Source organism: Salmo salar, chromosome ssa15 (assembly GCF_905237065.1).
Source record: "Salmo salar chromosome ssa15, Ssal_v3.1, whole genome shotgun sequence".
Taxonomy (NCBI): domain Eukaryota; kingdom Metazoa; phylum Chordata; class Actinopteri; order Salmoniformes; family Salmonidae; genus Salmo; species Salmo salar.
In genome coordinates, this window is record NC_059456.1 from 21,275,048 (window position 1) to 21,294,386 (window position 19,339).

Below are 19,339 nucleotides of genomic sequence, written 5' to 3' on the forward strand. Positions count from 1 at the left end.
ACTGAGTCTGTACATAGTCAAAGCTTTCCTTAATTTTGGGTCAGTCACAGTGGTCAGGTATTCTAAATTCCAAATAGCATTCTAGTTTGCTCAGTTTTTTTGTTAATTCTTTCCAATGTGTCAAGTAATTATCTTTTTGTTTTCTCATGATTTGGTTGGGTCTAATTGTGTTGCTGTCCTGGGGCTCTGTGGGGTCTGTTTGTGTTTGTGAACAGAGCCCCAGGACCAGCTCGCTTAGGGGTCTCTTCTCCAGGTTCATCTCTCTGTAGGTGATGGCTTTGTTATGGAAGGTTTGGGATTATATTCCTTTTAGGTGGTTGTAGAATTGAATTGTTCTTTCATGGATTAGCGGGTATGGGCCTAATTCTGCTCTGCATGCATTCTTTGGTGTTTTACGTTGTACTCCGAGGATATTTTTGCATAATTCTACATGCAGAGTCTCAATTTGGTGTTTGTCCCATATTGTGAATTCTTGTTTGGTGAGCGGATCCCAGACCTCACAACCATAAAGGGCAATGGGTTCTATAACTGATTCAAGTATTATTTGCTATATTCTAATTGATATGACGCATTTCATGTTCCTTTTGATGGCATAGAAGGCCCTTCTTGCCTTGTCTCTCAGATCGTTAGTTACATGTGGCACTGATGTTTAGGCCGAGGTATGTATAGTTTTTTGTGTGCTCTAGGGCAACGGTGTCTAGATGGAATTTGTATTTGTGGTCCTGACAACTGGACCTTTTTTGGAACACCATTATTTTTGTCTTACTGAGATTTACTGTCAGGGCCCAGGTCTGACAGAATCTGTGCAGAAGATCTAGGTGCTGCTGTAGGCCCTCCTTGGTTGGGGACAGAAGCACCAGATCATCAGCAAACAGTATTCATTTGACTTCAGATTCTAGTAGGGTGAGGTCGGGTGCTGTAGACTATTCTAGTGCCCCTTTCTCTCTCTCTGTCTCTCTCTCTCAATTCAATTTCAATATTTATTTGAAGGGTTTTATTGGCATGGGAAACATGTTTACATTGCCAAAGCAAGTGAAATAGATAATAAACAGCAGTGAAATAAACAATACAAATATTAACAGTAAACATTACTCACAAACGTTCCAAAAGAATAAAGACATTTCAAAAGTCATATTATGTGCAAGTACTTGAAGTACAAAAGGGAAAATAAATAAACATAAATATAGGTTGTATTTACAATGGTGTTTGTTCTTCATTGGTTGCCCTTTTCTTGTGGCAACAGGTCACAAATCTTCCTACTGTGATCGTACACTGTGGTATTTCACCCAATAGATATGGGAGCCAGGTCTCTCTCTTTTTCTCTCTCTCTCTCTCTCTCTCTCTCTCTCTCTTTCGCTCTTAACCTCTCTCTCTCGCTCTCTTCTACTTTTCTCTCTCTCTCTCTCTCTCTCTCTCTCTCTCTCTCTCTCTGTTTCGCTCTTAACCTCTCTCTCGCTCTCTTCTACTTTTATATCTCTCTCTCTCTCTCTCTCTCTCTCTCTTTTGCTCACTCTCTCTGACTCAATGTTTATAGGAATTCATCACAATATTGCCCCAGTGTCTTTAGATTGGGGACTAACATCTGTCTGAGATAAATGTATTGTCAAGCGTGACAAAGAATCTCATAAAATGGTGTGTCCCAAATGTCACCCTATTCCCTATGGGCCCTAGTCAAAGGTAGTGCACTATAAAGGGAATAGAATGTTATGTGGGACACATGAACTTGTTGCTGTTCTCTGTCTCTCTTCAGGGGATGTGGTATTCAACATTGACATCTTTATTGATTACTAATCAATGACAGCACCTCTCGTCAGTGTGTTTTTGATTTGTGTGAAAACTCTTGGTATGAAGTCACACTAATGATCTGTCTCTTAACAGTTAAACGAGTTTGACTGAGATAATCAGAGAGACAATATACTTTGATTAAAAAAAAACTATTTTACATACTGTACTTATTTATCATTATTCATGATATAAGTTTCTCTTAAAAGTCTTTCAATATTTGTTTGGTGGCATAGTTGTTTTGTCAGTTTGTGTACAAATCTATTTTATTTAAATATATTGATCTGGTCATACACAATCAATATTATTTAGCTGTGCATTCTGGGTTGTTTTTTTCACTGTGTGTTTTGTTTTGCTCTCCAATTCTAGACCAAACCAAGAAGAGGCAACGAAGCGTCAGTGTTGTTGAGTCATGAGAGAGGAGATGAGAGGAGGAGCAGCCTTCCACCCTGTTGCTTTGTAGTTACGGGTCCATTTCAATCTAAAAATACTCAAACATGTTCCAGTCTTTAAACATTGAACAAAAAGCTGATTCGATTGTCTTGGTTGTGCCAGCATTTGGCAATATTTAATCATCTCTTTTGAAATTGTTTTAAGGAATTCAATAGGAACATTTTGTCATGCATGGATTTTAGACTAGAGAGAGCATTCACAAACACACTCACACTGAATCACACAGTATCACAAACACACTCACACTGAATCACACGATATCACTGAATCACACTATCACTGATTCACACTGTATCAATGCAGCACACTGTATCACAGAAACACACTGTATCACTGAAACACACTGTATCACAGAAACACACTGTATCACAGAAACACACTGTATCACAGAAACACACTGTATCACAGCAACACACTGTATCACTGAAACACACTGTATCACAGCAACACACTGTATCACAGCAACACACTGTATCACAGCAACACACTGTATCAAACGTTTTTTTTAGCAATTCAATAGCGGAATTTTGCTATGTAAGACAAACAGCTTCAAAAGAGAGTATTTACAAACACTCACACGCACAATCAAATGACAGGAGGAGGAGGAGGCTGAGGAGGAGGACGAGGAAGAGGAGGAGTCAGATTCAGAGCCTGTTGATTCTCATGTCTCTGTTTTCTAGCTATAATGGTACATAGTAGGACTACTGTTATAACTATAATGGTACATAGTAGGACTACTGTTATAACTATAATGGTACATAGTAGGACTACTGTTATAACTATAATGGTAAACGGTAGGACTACTGTTCTAACTATAATGGTACATAGTAGAACTACTGTTATAACTATAATGGTACATAGTAGGACTACTGTTATAACTATAATGGTAAACGGTAGGACTACTGTTCTAACTATAATGGTACATGGTAGGACTACTGTTATAACTATAATGGTAAACGGTAGTACTACTGTTCTAACTATAATGGTACATAGTAGGACTACTGTTATAACTATAATGGTAAACGGTAGGACTACTGTTCTAACTATAATGGTACATGGTAGGACTACTGTTATAACTATAATGGTACATAGTAGGACTACTGTTATAACTATAATGGTACATAGTAGGACTACTGTTATAACTATAATGGTAAACGGTAGGACTACTGTTATAACTATAATGGTACATAGTAGGACTACTGTTATAACTATAATGGTACATTGTAGGACTACTGTTATAATTATAATGGTAAACGGTAGGACTACTGTTCTAACTGTAATGGTACATGGTAGGACAGTCGTTCTAGCTATAATGGTACATGGTAGGACAGTCCTTCTAGCTATAATGGTAAACGGTAGGACTACTGTTCTAACTTTAATGGTACATGGTAGGACAGTCGTTCTAGCTATAATGGTAAACGGTAGGACTACTGTTCTAACTTTAATGGTACATGGTAGGACAGTCGTTCTAGCTATAATGGTAAACGGTAGGACTACTGTTCTAACTTTAATGGTACATGGTAGGACAGTCGTTCTAGCTATAATGGTAAACGGTAGGACTACTGTTCTAACTATAATGGTACATGGTAGGACTACTGTTCTAACTATAATGGTACATGGTAGGACTACTGTTCTAACTATAATGGTACATGGTAGGACTACTGTTCTAACTATAATGGTACATGGTAGGACTACTGTTCTAACTATAATGGTACATGGTAGGACTACAGTACTTCTCAGCTTTTGATCTGCTATTTTTGTTCATAATATATGCTGCTGTGTTGGGCGACACATTATCCCTGTCACGTACTAGTCAAACAAAGAAATACATAAAGCAGCGCTGTAGGATAATGTACAGAATGTTATTTAAAAGCATTGTCTCTCCGAAGGGACTAGGTAAGCTGGGATGTAGCTTGTCTGTGTGAGTTTTCAGGCACCTGAGTCATTGTTGTTTCTGGAAGGCCTGTTCTCAGGGATTCCACCCACTGGCAGAGAGAGGAGAGAGCAGAGATAACAGCATCACACTCTCTAAACCTCTCCCTCACACACGCACACACGCACACACACACACACACACACACATCACCCCACACTGCTGTTCATTCACATACACACCACCCCATACCAGGGTTTCCATTTATTCCAGTATATATATTCTTAAAGCATGTAAGTAAAGTTATCATTAACCTTCCACTTTACAATTTGAGCTGGAGGCAGAACGCATTTTAAAAACATACTTTACTGTTTGAAACCTGAATATTTTACTTTATATTATGAGGCATGTATTACCTTGCTTGAAAATCAGACCACAGAAAAGTGAAGTGAAGGCAATTATTTCAAGTTTGGGAATGCATACAGAATATGTTGACGTGTCAGTTATGATTTTCATATGTGGATTTTCATGGAACCGTTTCATTTCAATAATAACATTTTTGTTTCTCAAAATCATTGTCACATGGTTAATCATTAAAAAAAAAAAATATATATATATATATATATATATTAAAATATACAAGTTAAAATGAAACTAATGAGAAAGCACGGCTAAATAGCCTAAATGAGCCTAAATGAGCGCATTTAACTTAGAAATGTCCAATGCAGCCATTGGTCTATTACTTCCATTATCAACAAAGTAAAAATAGTCTACACTAAGTAAAATACATAGGCCTAAAGATGAAAATATACTGATGAAAATTCTGGTTCTTTTCATCACATTCATCTCTCTACTCAGCCTGTCTTCCTCCCTTTCTATCTGTCTTGACTTGAGTTATTGCTACTGAAGTGTGCAACGTTAGATCAAATCAATCAACTGGATCCGTGCCCAAGCTGTTTTTAGCGAACTTGCAAACATCGTGTCAAATAGTTTCCCGCACCAGTGAGCTCGGGACATTGCAACAGACATCTGTTCTCGCGCAAGGGGACAGAAATGTACAGTTGAAGTCGGAAGTTTACATACAACTTAGCCAAATACATTTAAACTCAGTTTTTCACAATTCCTGACATTTAATCCTAGTAAAAATTCCTTGTCTTAGGTCAGTTAGGATCACCACTTTATTTTAAGAAAGTGAAATGTCAGAAAAATAGAAGAGAGAATGATTTATTTCAGCTTTTATTTCTTTCATCACATTTCCATTGGGTCAGAAGTTTACATACACTCAATTAGTATTTGGTAGCATTGCCTTTAAATTGTTTAACTTGGGTCAAATGTTTCAGGTTGCCTTCAACAAGCTTCCCACAATAAGTTGGGTGAATTTTGGCCCATTCCTCCTGACAGAGCTGGTGTAACTGAGTCAGGTTTGTAGACCTCCTTGCTCGCACACACTTTTTCAGTTCTGCCAACAGATTTTCTATAGGGTTGAGGTCAGGGCTTTGTGATGGCCACTCCAATACCTTGACTTTGTTGTCCTTAAGCAATTTTGCCACAACTTTGAAAATATGCTTGGGGTCATTGTCCATTTGGAAGACCCATTTGCGACCAAGCTTTATCTTCCTGACTGATGTCTTGAGATGTTGCTTCAATATATCCACATAATGTTCCTTCCTCATGATGCCATCTATTTTGTGAAGTGCACCAGTCCCTCCTGCAGCAAAGCACCCCCACAACATGATGCTGCCACCCCCATGCTTCATGGTTGGGATGGTGTTCTTGTGCTTGCAAGCCTCCCCATTATTCCTCCAAACATAACGATGGTCATTATGGCCAAACAGTTCTATTTTTGTTTCATCCGACCAGAGGACATTTCTCCAAAAAGTACGATCTTTGTCCCCATGTGCAGTTGCAAACCGTAGTCTGGCTTTTTTGTGACGGTTTTGGAGCAGTGGCTTCTTCCTTAAAGAGTGGCCTTTCAGGTTATGTCGATATAGGACTCCTATTACTATGGATATAGACTTTTGTACCAGTTTCCTCCAGCATCTTCACAAGGTCCTTTGCTGTTGTTCTGGGATTGATTTGCACTTTTCGCACGTTCATCTCTAGGAGACAGAATGCGTCTCCTTCCTGAGCAGTATGACAGCTGTGTGGTCCCATGGTGTTTATACTTGCATACTATCATTTGTACAGATGAACATGGTACCTTCAGGCATTTGGAACTTGCTCCCAAGGATGGATCAGACTTGTGGAGGTCTACAATTTTCTTTCTGAGGTCTTGGCTGATTTCTTTTGAATTTCCCATGATGTCAAGCCAAGAGGCACTGAGTTTGAAGGTAATCCACAGGTACACCTCCAATTGTCAAATGATGTCAATTAGCCTATCAGAAGCTTCTAAAGCCATGACATTATTTTCTGGAATTTTCCAAGCTATTTAAAGGCACAGTCAACTTAGTGTATGTAAACTTCTGACCCACTGGAATTGTGATACAGTGAATAATAAGTGAAATAATCTGTCTGTAAACAAATGTTGGGAAAATTAGTTGTGTGACGCACAAAGTAGATGTCCTAACCGACTTGCCAAAACTATAGTTTGTTAAAAATACATTTGTGGAGTGGTTGAAAAACGAGTTTTATTGACTCCAACGTAAGTGTATGTAAACTTCCGACTTCAACTGTGTTTTTAGGACTTTTCCACTGAATACATGGGATCATCAGATGATGATATTTTGCTCTCCACACCGAGGCTTGGTGATTATCGAGGGGGGAGATTGTTGGAATGATTTTTCAAATAGGCCTACTGTGAGGAACTATTAGGCTATCATTCACAATGGATGTTAAAAAAAAAACATAAATAGACTTCCTTGACTTAATGCATGAGGTGAAGAAAAAAATGACTAAGAAGCCAAGCGCATTACTGGTGGACCTGTTGACTAAGACAATTAAGCACTACGGCCCTAGGAGGTGTGGTATATGGCCAATTTACCATGGCTAAGGGCTATTCTTAACCCTCGACCAACGCTGAGTGCCTGGACACAGCCCTTAGTTGTGGTATATTGGCCATATATCACAACCTCCCGAGCTGCCTTATTGCTATTATAAACTGGCTACCAACATAATTAGAGCAGTAAAAATACATGTTTTGGCATACCTGTGGTATACGGTCGGATATACCACGGCTGTCAGCCAATCAGCATTCAGGCTCAAACCACCCAACTAAAACATCCCAAATTGGCCACTTTCCTACATTTGTAAGTAGCAGCCAGCAGGCAAGTTAAGCTACTTGTTTCTGAGTGTTCAGGCACTATTTGTTTACATGGACCTACTCCAAACAAAATAATATATATATTTTTTTGACAACTCGTAAATGATGGTCATGAAATAAACTGTAGTGTAGCACGTTGTGAACTCTGCAAACAACGTTTCCACTCCGAGAATGAAAATGGTGAATGACTTTAGGCCTGATTAGTAATACGATGCATTAACGGAAATGAATGTAGCCTAACCAAATGACTAGAATTAACAGTTATGGTACATTCACTATTGGTGACATATGCTAAAAAGAAACAATCAAAGAGCAAACAATTCACGTAAAACAATGAATGCCGCAACAACAACAAAAATTGTCGGGAGACAGCTGTGTTGATTCTGGAGAGCTGAGCCGTATACATTCTGGAGAGAGACCTGCCTAGGCTATCCCCCCTTCTTCTTTAAATTATACTCAAGACATATTACTCTCCTGTTCTATCGGTTGTCACATCAACTTTCTTTCGTTGTCCAGGACCCAACTGCATAATCGTCATCAACGCCACCCATCCTAGTTGTTGCATCATTAGATTCACCCTCTAAGTTTCCAAATAGAGATTTCTATCCCTGCCATATATCCATTTTTTTTTAGAATGGTGTTTACCCTTTTTTCCTGCAAATTGCATTTTTGGCAAATGTTTGAAAATTATGTTTTATTGGCTGCTTCATTACAGGAGTTGCATGTTTTGTTAAAATGTATTATCATAATCTAAATGTGATTTCTGTCATTCTGTTCACCGTGGGTGGATGCCCTAATGGGTTACACACCCAATGTGTACGTGTCCGGTAAATTTCTCACATGGCCAGTAAAATTAAGATCTTCCCTGTCACGTTTCCTAATGGAAAATTCTACCCCATACACACTGATGTAACAGCCAGGTCACCAATGATACAAGTCAATATTTAACGCCCATCCATGTCTGAGGACGTTGGGAGATGACGTGGAAACAGGCCTCTAGGGGCCACAGTGAGAGCTGTCACCTTCAAGTTGGTTTGGGTTTTGCTGGGATGTTGTGGACTGGGATGGTGGATGGGGGTAAGCATCTGCCTCTGGTTGCAAGTTTCGAATCCAGTGCTAGAAAGTTGTTTTTCAGATGTTTGTTTTAAGCCCATCACAAACCTTAACCCAAACCTTATCACAAACCTTAACCCAAACCTTAACCCAAACCTTATCCCAAACCTTATCCCAAACCTTATCCCAAACCTTATCCCAAACCTTAACCAAAACCTTATCCCAAACCTTATCACAAACCATAACCCAAACCTTAAACCAAACCTTAAACCAAATCTTAACCCAAACTTTATCCCAAACCTTAACCCAAACCTTAACCAAAACCTTATCCCAAACCTTAACCCAAACCTTAACCATTTGGTTTTAATGCCTAAACTTAACCTTAAACACTTCAACATTTCACGTGTTAGAAATGTGGATAAACGTCTAATTCCGACGTGAGACTTTGAGAGCTAGTTGGATATAAAATACACACACCACCCCATACACACTGCTACACACACACACATACACACCACCCCATACACACACACACCACCCCATACACACTGCTGTACACACACACACACCACCCCATACACACTGCTATACACACCACCCCATACACACTGCTGTACACACTGGCCCATACACAGCGTAGTACACACACACACACACACACACACACACACACACACAAAGACCTTCTAAATATACCACACCATTCAAAACCAGTTTAGGCACCTGCCACAGACAGACAGAGCAGAAAAGAGGATTGGCCAACCAACATGGTCTGGTGTTAGCTGCTTTCAGAGATATGCCTGTGTGTGTGTGTGTGTGTGCGTGTTTGTGTGTGTGTGTGTGTAAGCCCCTTTCATGTTGCAGATAATGACAACCACGCTCACGGAGGATACTTATGCACGCCATAATCCCCCCCCCCCCTTTAATCACCACAGTGGTAGCATTAGGAGTGTGTGTATGTGATTGTTCCCATGACAATGCTGACTGCAGTGTGAAATCTCTTGTTTCTCTACTATCTGTTATGTGGCGGAATGTCAGTATGGAGGGTTGTCTGACGTGAGAGGGTGGGTGGGTACTGAGGTACGTCTGTGACTTGTCAGTGGGTGGGTGGGTGGGTACTGAGGTACGTCTGTGACTTGTCAGTGGGTGGGTGGGTACTGAGGTACGTCTGTGACTTAACTAGGCAAGTCAGTTAAGATCAATTTCTTATTTACAATGACTTATTTACAATGTGCACCAGGGAACAGTGGGTTAACTGCCTTGTTCAGGGGAAGAACAACAGATTTTTTACCTTGTCAGCTCGGGGATTCAATCCAGTAACATTTTGGTTACTGGCCCAGTGGTCTGTGTCTATTTGTCAATAACAGCTGGTGCACAAAATCTAATATTGAGGAGGTCTCAAGGTTCTGCTCGCCTGAGGTTGAGTATCTCATGATAAGCTGTAGACCATAATATTTACCAAGAGAGTTTTCATATATATTTTTCATAGCCTTCTATTTACCATCACAAACCGATGCTGGCACTAAGACCATACTCAACGAGCTTTATAAGGCCATAAGCAAACAAGAAAATGCTCACCCAGAGGCAGAACTCCTAGTGGCCGGGGACTTTAATGCAGGCAAACTTAAATCCATTTTAACTCATTTCTACCAGCATGTCACATGTGCAACCAGAGAAGAAAAAAAACTCTAGACCATCTTCACTCCACAAACAGAGACGCACACAAAGCTCTCCCCCGCCCTCCATTTGGCAAATCTGACAATAACTATATCCTCCTGATTCCTGCTTACAAGCAAAAACTAAAGCAGGAAGTAACAGTGACTCACGCAGTACGGTAGTGGTCAGATGACGCAGATGCTAAGCTACAGGACTGTTTTGCTAGCACAGACTAGAATATGTTCCGGGAGTCTTCCAATAGCATCAGTCACTGGCTTCATCAATAAGTGAATCGATGACGTCGTCTCCACAGTCCCAACGGTGACTGCCCGTACATACCCGAATCCAGAAGCCATGGATTACAGGCAACATCCACACTGAGCTAAAAGGTTAAAGCTGCCGCTTCAAGGAGCGGGACTCTAACCCAGAAGCTTATAAGAAATCCCGCCACGCCCTATGACGAACCATCAAACAGGCAAAGCGTCTATACAGGACTAAGATTGAATCCTACTATACCGGCTCCAAAGCTCGTCGGATGTGGCAGGGCTTGCAAACTATTACAGAATACAAAGGGTAGCACATCAGCGAGCTGCCCAGCGACACGATCCTACCAGATGAGCTAAAATACCTCTATGTGCGCTTCGAGGCAAGCAACACTGAACCATGCATGACAGCATCAGCTGTTCCGTACGACTGTGTGATCACGCTCTCCGTAGCTGATGTGAGTAAGACCTTTAAAACAGGTCAACATTCACAAGGCCGCAGGACCAGACAGATTACCATGGCCGTGTACTACGAGCATGTGCTGACCAACTGGCAAGTGTCTTCACTGACATTTTCAACCTCTCCCAGACTGAGTCTGTAATACCAACATGTTTCAAGCAGACCACCATAGTCCCTGTGCCCAAGAACACTAAGGTAACCTGCCTAAATGACTACCGACCCATAGCACTAACGTCTGTAGCCATGAAATGCTTTGAAAGGCTGGTCATGGCTCACATCAACACCATTATCCCAGAAACCCTAGACCCACTCCAATTTGCATACTGTCCCAACAGATCCACAGATGATGCAATCTCTATTGCACTCTACACTGCCCTTTGCCACCTGGACAAAAGGAACACCTATGTGAGAATGCTGTTCATTGACTACTTCTCAGCATTCACCACCAAAGTGCACTCAAAGCTCATCACTAAGCTAAGGAGACCTGGCAGTGTGGTGCCAGGATAACAACCTCTCCCTCAACGTGAACAAGACAAAGGAGATGATTGTGGACTACAAGAAAAGGAGGGCCGGGCACACCCTCATTCGACAGGGCTGTAGTGGAGCAGCTTGAGAGCTTCAAGTTTCCTTGGTGTCCACATCACCAACAAACTATCATGGTCCAAACACACCAAGACAGTTATGAAGAGGACACAACAATGCCTCAAGAGACTAAAAATATTTAGCAGCTTAACAGCCAGCTTCTACCCCCAAGCCATAAGACTCCTGAACAGCTAATCAAATGGCCACCCAGACTATTTGCATTGACCCCCCCCCCCACACGCATTACCTTAATTACCTCGACTAACCTGTGCCCCCGCACATTAGTCTGTACCGGTACCCCCTGTATATAGCCTCCACATTGACTCTGTACCATAACACCCTGTACATATCCTCCACATTGACTATGTACCTGTACCCCCTGTATATAGCCTCCACATTGACTCTGTACCGGTATCCCCTGTATATAGCCTCCACATTGACTCTGTACCGGTATCCCCTGTATATAGCCTCCACATTGACTCTGTACCGGTATCCCCTGTATATAGCCTCCACATTGACTCTGTACCGGTACCCCCTGTATATAGCCTCCACATTGACTCTGTACCGGTACCCCCTGTATATAGCCTCCACATTGACTCTGTACCGGTACCCCCTGTATATAGCCTCCACATTGACTCTGTACCGGTATCCCCTGTATATAGCCTCCACATTGACTCTGTACCGGTACCCCCCTGTATATAGCCTCCACATTGACTCTGTACCCCCTGTATATAGCCTCCACATTGACTCTGTACCGGTACCCCCTGTATATAGCCTCCACATTGACTCTGTACCGGTATCCCCTGTATATAGCCTCCACATTGACTCTGTACCGGTACCCCCTGTATATAACCTCCACATTGACTCTGTACTGGTACCCCCTGCATATAGCCTCCACATTGACTCTGTACCGGTACCCCCTGTATATAACCTCCACATTGACTCTGTACTGGTACCCCCTGTATATAGCCTCCACATTGACTCTGTACCGGTACCCCCTGTATAAAGCCTCGTTAATGTTATCTATTGTTGCTCTTTAATTAATTTCTTCTTTTTATATTTTGTTATGTTTTATTTATTTTTTACTTCTGTTTATTTTTGTAAATACTTTAACACTTATTTTTCTTAAAACTGCCATTGTTGATTAAAGGCTTGTCAGTCAGCATTTCACTGTAAGGTTGTTGTAGTATTTGGAGCATGTGACAAATAAAATGTGATTTGATTTGCCAAACGACTGAGAAAGAAAAACATTTTCAAGTTTTAAGAAAAGAAAATCATCTCCTTTTGTTTTTATTTTAAATTACATCCCGGAATATTTACATGTTATCATCTCACAAGACGTACAGTAGGTAGGGCATCCCAACCTTAATGTAAATCCAACATAAAATGCAAGTCATTTTTTATCTTTTTTTTTTTTTATTCTTTTTTTTTAATATCACAATACTCAGAGATAACATGACCACCCTGGTATTGAAGAATGCTCAGAAACATCCTGTTAAAACCTCTTAGTTACGTACACGGAAATGTTTAGCCTATCAGTTTAAGAGTTGTTACATAGATGGAGATCATCAGCCAATAAGGTTTAGAGTTGGGAGAAACAACAGCATCAACATTAATGGTAAACCCTATTCGACATATTGGACAATACCTGGTTCACTAAAGAGCCACATAAAACACATCATACAGAACAGAACACAAATCATTTATCAGCAGATTTATCAGCAGTGAAGAGTTTTCCTCAACAACAAAAAAGATAAACAAACAATAATATGGTGTCCATATTAGGACATCTTCAGTCTCAGGTGGAGTTGAATGTCCTAATATGGACACTGTAAAAACAAACAAAACTACCTATAACATCTCTCAGTAGTAGTTGACAGTGTTTGGCATCAGAACAATGTGCAAGCACTAATATTGTATAATGTGATCTTAAAGGATTCCACAGAGCAGAGACAGATCTATCATAGATCCCTTTCCTGCAGTCAAATGACCCAGTGGCCTCATGGGTGGAATGTTATTAATATGTATCATAAATTAATAAATAATTAACATTATTTAAAGAAACCCGATGAAAGTACGGGGTTTCTACGTCTTAAAACAGTTTTGCAAAATTTCAGTCTTCTGGGATGTATACTGTATAAAGTGTATTATTGAGATGCAAACTCAAAATGTAATACATTTCAACTCTATATCTGATATGGTACAGGTGGCTTCTTTATTTTAAGCCCAGAACCATGTGTGTGAGGTGTTTACTTTAGGTTCAAAGTAGATTTGTTTAAGACTACCAAGAAATACTCTGTGTGACCCTGATTCAGCCACACTGCAGTAAAAATCAATGGCTCTGCAACAGTTGGGACCAAACAGTTGCCATGGGAACGTACTGTAAAAGGGGTGGGAGGTTGAAAGGTCGAAGGTCATGTAATTGTAGGAGCAACCAGGTGTAAATAGTGAGTTCAGTTCATTAGGTAATGAATGAGGCGAGTGTTAACGGCCCAGAACAACAAAAGTTTCTAGGAAATCAATTAAAACATGGTGGGCTGTTATCTGGGACTGCCACCCAGGATGTGTATGTATGTGTGTATGTGTATGTGTGTGTGTATGTGTGTGTGTGTGTGTGAGCGTGCATGGCCTCAGTGTCTAGTCTAATGAAGAAGAAGTCTCTCTGTGTGTCTATTGATAATGGTCAGACATAATTAGCCTATTGGCGAGACAATGCCCACAGCAGTTGAAAAAGACAGTTCAAACAACATGTCTACCGACTGCAAATGTAAATACAACTGGAAACACCCGTCATTTTAGGAAACAGGTTATTATTGGCATGGCAGCACTACCGTAGCTAGCAAAATAGTGACTGCTAACTAACTGTAAACAATTTTAGTTTGGATAATTGAGAGGGGAAACAATTCACTTACAGTATTTACCGTTAATTAGCCAGCGCAAATCTCCTTGCTAGCAAGCACGACGGTGTCTCTCAAACGTCAAGCTGTATACACAATGTTGACTTTTTTAACGTTTTCTGATGTCTCCACTTTCCAAGCGTTTCCACTTTCCAAGCGTATAGCCTTCTGGCTACTGCTGCTGAGTTCTAATGGGAGCCATTATAGCAAAACACTTCCCAGCCTTTTTCCCTCAGGAGCCAAATCCACACGGTTCAGTCTTTATTAGTGATACTGAAATCGTTTTCTCCTTTTAATATCTCCTATGGCATATGGGAGGGAGGCGGCTGTAATTTTTACAGTGTTGGGTTTCAACGCTTCACTGTTCACACTCTGCCTGGGTCCTGGAAAGGCATTTATTGAATACCTGTACTTTACTGTATCACAACACTGAGTTAGACCTCAGAGACCAGAGAGTTGAATTTACACTGGCCCCAGAGACCAGAGAGTTGAGTTTACACTGGTCCCAGAGACCAGAGAGTTGAGTTTACACTGGTCCCAGAGACCAGAGAGTTGAATTTACACTGGCCCCAGAGACCAAAGAGTTGAATTTACACTGGTCCCAGAGACCAGAGAGTTGAGTTTACACTGGTCCCAGAGACCAGAGAGTTGAGTTTACACTGGTCCCAGAGACCAGAGAGTTGAATTTACACTGGTCCCAGAGACCAGAGAGTTGAATTTACACTGGTCCCAGAGACCAGAGAGTTGAATTTACACTGGCCCCAGAGACCAGAGAGTTGAATTTACACTGGCCCCAGAGACCAGAGAGTTGAGTTTACACTGGTCCCAGCGACCAGAGAGTTGAGTTTATGATGCAGATGATAGATTAGTAGACGTTAGTACTAGAGGATGATTTGTCCTGTCCTCATTGAACTGGCGTCTGTGTGGAAGGCGTTTCCCTTTGATGGACTGACATTTATGTAGCTTTAAGGAGGTAAACTTAACTATTGTGCATCATTCTGAAGTTCTCTCTCCCTGGTAACCCCCCCAGTTCACCTGCAGAGAGCAGGAAATTAGCTTTTTCTTCTTTAATTAATATAATTGAATTCATGCCATCGCAGCTGGTTCAGCTAAGAAATACACAAAACAAATCCTTCTTTGATGAAATCTGTCAATGTTTGGATGCAGCTTTTTCTTTGTTGTCATTATCCTTTTTTTCTTCAATGAAAAGACAAACTGCAATTAAACACTTCTGAGTTTGTTGACAATAGTCCCAAAAGTCTCCTTATTGAAGATGAAAACGCGCCATTGGCCAGACAGAAACGTTAAAGTTCTGAAAGGCAGAAAGCAATAGGGGTCTGTTATATGACATCACCATGAATCTCTCTCTCTCTCTCTCTCTCTCTCTCTCTCTCTCTCTCTCTCTCTCTCCTATCTCAGACGAGAGAGAGAGAGAGGAGCAGACGGGCGGAGGCTTCATGTTGACAGAGAACCACCCAGCAGTAGGCCTTAGAACCAGGCCCATTGAAGAAACATTTGATGGTAAATTAACAGAGATAGTCAGTTAGTAGCAGGGGCTCCAAATAATCAAAATGTTCAAACCTGGTTCGGATGGCATACAGATAGAGAATTCAAGGACGTTTTTATAGTCCTCTCAGTGAGACCTCCAGACACTGCGGTCCCTTGAAGTCCCTCCGTCTGCTAAAGTCTCAGTAATTGCAAACAATGTTTTTTGCTGTCTGATCCCTCCCCACCCATCTCTGTTTCTGTAATGGTCTGTAGAATGTTGAAGTAACAAAGCAAAGTTCAAACACCCTACAGGGGGGAAAGGCGAACAGAACAGGACAGCACAACTGAAACTGTGTTCCTCTTTACCTCACTTCAGATAACTTTTCCCAGAGAAAACAGTGTCTGTGTTCTCTCTGTCCTAGTTTCCCCTTGCTCTTCTCCTCCTCCTCCTCTCCCCTTCATGCCTAGCTCCTCTTTGTTCCTTCATCTAATCTTTGCTGCCTGTAGGGAGGCTGAAGGGAGGAGGATAGAGAGATGAAGGGATGAGGGAGAAAGATAGAGGAACGTATTCCATGTCAGCAGTGCTGTTATGTTACGGGAGGAGGGCAGTTCAAACCATTCCCTGGCAGTAGCAGTGTGTCCATTGAGAAGGGGTGGTTCATCACTGCTCTCCTGTTGTTCCCCTGGTAGTCTGAGAGAAGGCTGGACAGATAGAGGGATGGTGGAAGAAAAAAATAATGATGCCCCCCTAAACCTTTCCCTGGCAGTAGCAGTCTTCCATTACCGGTAGGACCAGTTCCCCCTGGCGCTGCTATATGTGACCTGGTTTGGAGAGGTAGGCGATGAGTGCCACCACCACCCCCACGTAGACGCCTGTCCCGATGGTGATGGAGAGGGCTGCCAGGAACAAAGCCCTTCGTGATGCGATGCTCGCCAGCGGGAAGTCGCCCTTCGTCACCGCCTTGCTGGTCTGGTGGAAGGGAAGAGATAAGAAAGAAAGAAAGAAAGAGAGAAAGAAAGAGAGAAAGAAAGAAGAGAGAGAGAGAGAGAGAGGGAGAGAGGGTGGAAGGGAGGGAGGAAAGGAATGAGAGAGACAGAGAGAGAGAGAGAGAGAGAGAGAGAAATTACAGAGAAAGGAAGGAAGGAAGACTGATGTGACATCTATGCTAATATGGCTAAAATGTGATATCTAGGTAGCTAACCAACAACTGTAATGATGTATTTGAGAGACAAGTGCTTATGTTTAAGTTTTTTTTAATAAACATTGGAGACTGAATACAGTTTACATGTTATCAACAATCTAAGCCAACAGTCTTTGCCCCATAGTTGCGCATGCATTGGTTTTGTTGCTAAACAACCAACCCGTCTTTTGTAGCCTACTAAATAGTTTTTTTGCTGTATGCGATCCCATAGGCAGCATGGTTTATAATACACATTTAACAGGTTGAACAGACAATTGATCTTTGACATTAAGTATGTTATATTTTGTTGTTGTTGAGTAGCCCAGACAATGTTTCAGAATACGCGAGCTGTCCAGCGTGTAGGTTGGGGGGAAAAGTTGATGTAAAACATTGTTGAATTCCAACGTTCTACTGATAGTTCCACAACAATTCGCAGTAGTTTTTTTTTTTTGCCATAGTTTTCTCTTTCAGAAACTGTCACAGTCTTTTACAGCATAAGTTACAGCAAAATATTTCTTTTTTTTGCTAATACCTCCAAAAACATTTGATTGTCATTGCTCTTTCTTTGAGAAACTACTTCATTCCAATAGTACCCAATTATACAGCGTTATTGTGACCATAAAAGATGAACGGAAGGTGTTTTCCAGGCAGAGTTATGATGCTCGTTTTTTACACAGTTTTACCACGGGTCTGATTAATAACGGGGAAAACATGGGGTATGTGTGGCGTGCAACAAGTTTATAAATCTCTATATTTTTATACGGACGTATTATTTTCAGAAATAGACAGATATTGAGATTGAAATGAACAGAACGGTTACAAAATGAGGTCCATGCTCACTAAAGCCTGTCAGATAAATACACTTTTTGGTATAACTAAAGAGGAATTGTTAACCATGAGGTAACAGTGGGTCACGGTCAAGCTACGGGGCCTAGATTTTATATTTCCCTAAGTACTGTCATAGAAAGTGAAGGTGGTTTTGGGCAGCTGATTTTGCTGAAGTATATTCCAGTACCTCAAAATACACAAAAATACACATATTGTCAGAAACTGGGTTATAAAAACACTGATGTCATCAAACCTTGTCCTGTCAATCTCATGTACTGTAGCTACATTGCTGATAAAACCAATAACTACAATAAGAAGATATGTTGTATTTTTTTTGGTCCAAAATATATTCTGTCAATCTCCTTTTGCATGGTAATGTAGAGTAAACATATTGTACCCAAAAAAGTTTCTTGCTTATGATCAGCATCGCAGCTACCAGCTCTGTTTTCTGTCTTATGGTTCACAAAGCAGGCTCTAGCCTGGACTCAGCTGCTTCAGAAAAACACAGAGGGAGATCTAGCCTGGACTCAGCTGCTTCAGAAAAACACAGAGGGAGATCTAGCCTGGACTCAGCTGCTTCAGAAAAACACAGAGGGAGCTCTAGCCTGGACTCAGCTGCTTCAGAAAAACACAGAGGGAGCTCTAGCCTGGACTCAGCTGCTTCAGAAAAACACAGAGGGAGCTCTAGCCTGGACTCAGCTGCTTCAGAAAAACACAGAGGGAGATGACTGCAGTGAAACAGGCATCTGCTGCATAACAAACACACAGATGGAGCCTTTTCAACATTTTAACAATTATTTTTTCCTACCCCCCCCATTTATTATTTTTGTTTCCTGTATGCAGAGAAGTTTTCAGGAGACAGCACTTCAAAAATAAAAATAAAGATACCTTGCTATACAGCTAGAGGAAGCAAAGCAACAGCCGGAATACCAAATCAAACAAACAGAAAAATATATTCAAGACAACCATTAGTTTCCATGCCAACAAAGTGAGTATTGGAACAATGGCACATTTACTGTGGTCTTATGGGAAATTAGCTTCGGAAGCCATTTCTTAATAAAGAGGAGAAAAATACAGTTCTCTGTTGTTCATATTGTGACCCCGCTTTTAGGGTCTTATGGGTAACGAGTCAAACACTTCAGACCCTGTTATTTCATCTCTTTAATAAAGCCGTCTATTAAACAGCCTGTAATTGATTAATCAATCCGTAGCTCGGCTTCAGATGAATAATAATGTCACAGCGTTGAGCTGGTCTCCCTGTGGACAGATTTACAGGGCTGAGTGTCAGCCTTAGAGGGATGGAGTGAATGGACAGAGTGTGTGAGTGTGTGTGTGTGTGTGTGTGTATGAAAGTGTGACTTCTGTGTATGTGTGTATGAAATTCTGTGTGAGTGTGTGTGTGTGTTTGTACATCTGTGTCCTTGTGTGTGTGACTAGTGAATATGAGTGTCTCTGTGAGTAACGCAGCAATTTTTCTCCATTGTCCTTGAATCCCCTTGAGAAGTAAATGGTTGAAGCCTTACAGCTTTATCTCTACAACCTTGACTGAATTATTGAAATGTGG

The 19,339-nt window shown here is 41.1% G+C and overlaps 1 protein-coding gene across 1 annotated transcript in view; it reads right to left on the reverse strand.

Moving 5' to 3' along the window:
• Positions 1 to 12,513: 12,513 nt before the first annotated feature.
• LOC106571079 (synapse differentiation-inducing gene protein 1-like) overlaps positions 12,514 to 19,339 on the reverse strand; it is a 100,869-nt gene continuing 94,043 nt past the window's right edge. The window contains exon 4 of the mRNA XM_014143746.2: positions 12,514 to 16,736. Coding sequence (XP_013999221.1) covers positions 16,578 to 16,736 — 159 coding nt within the window. The 3' untranslated portion in view covers positions 12,514 to 16,577. The remainder of the gene's footprint in view (positions 16,737 to 19,339) is intronic.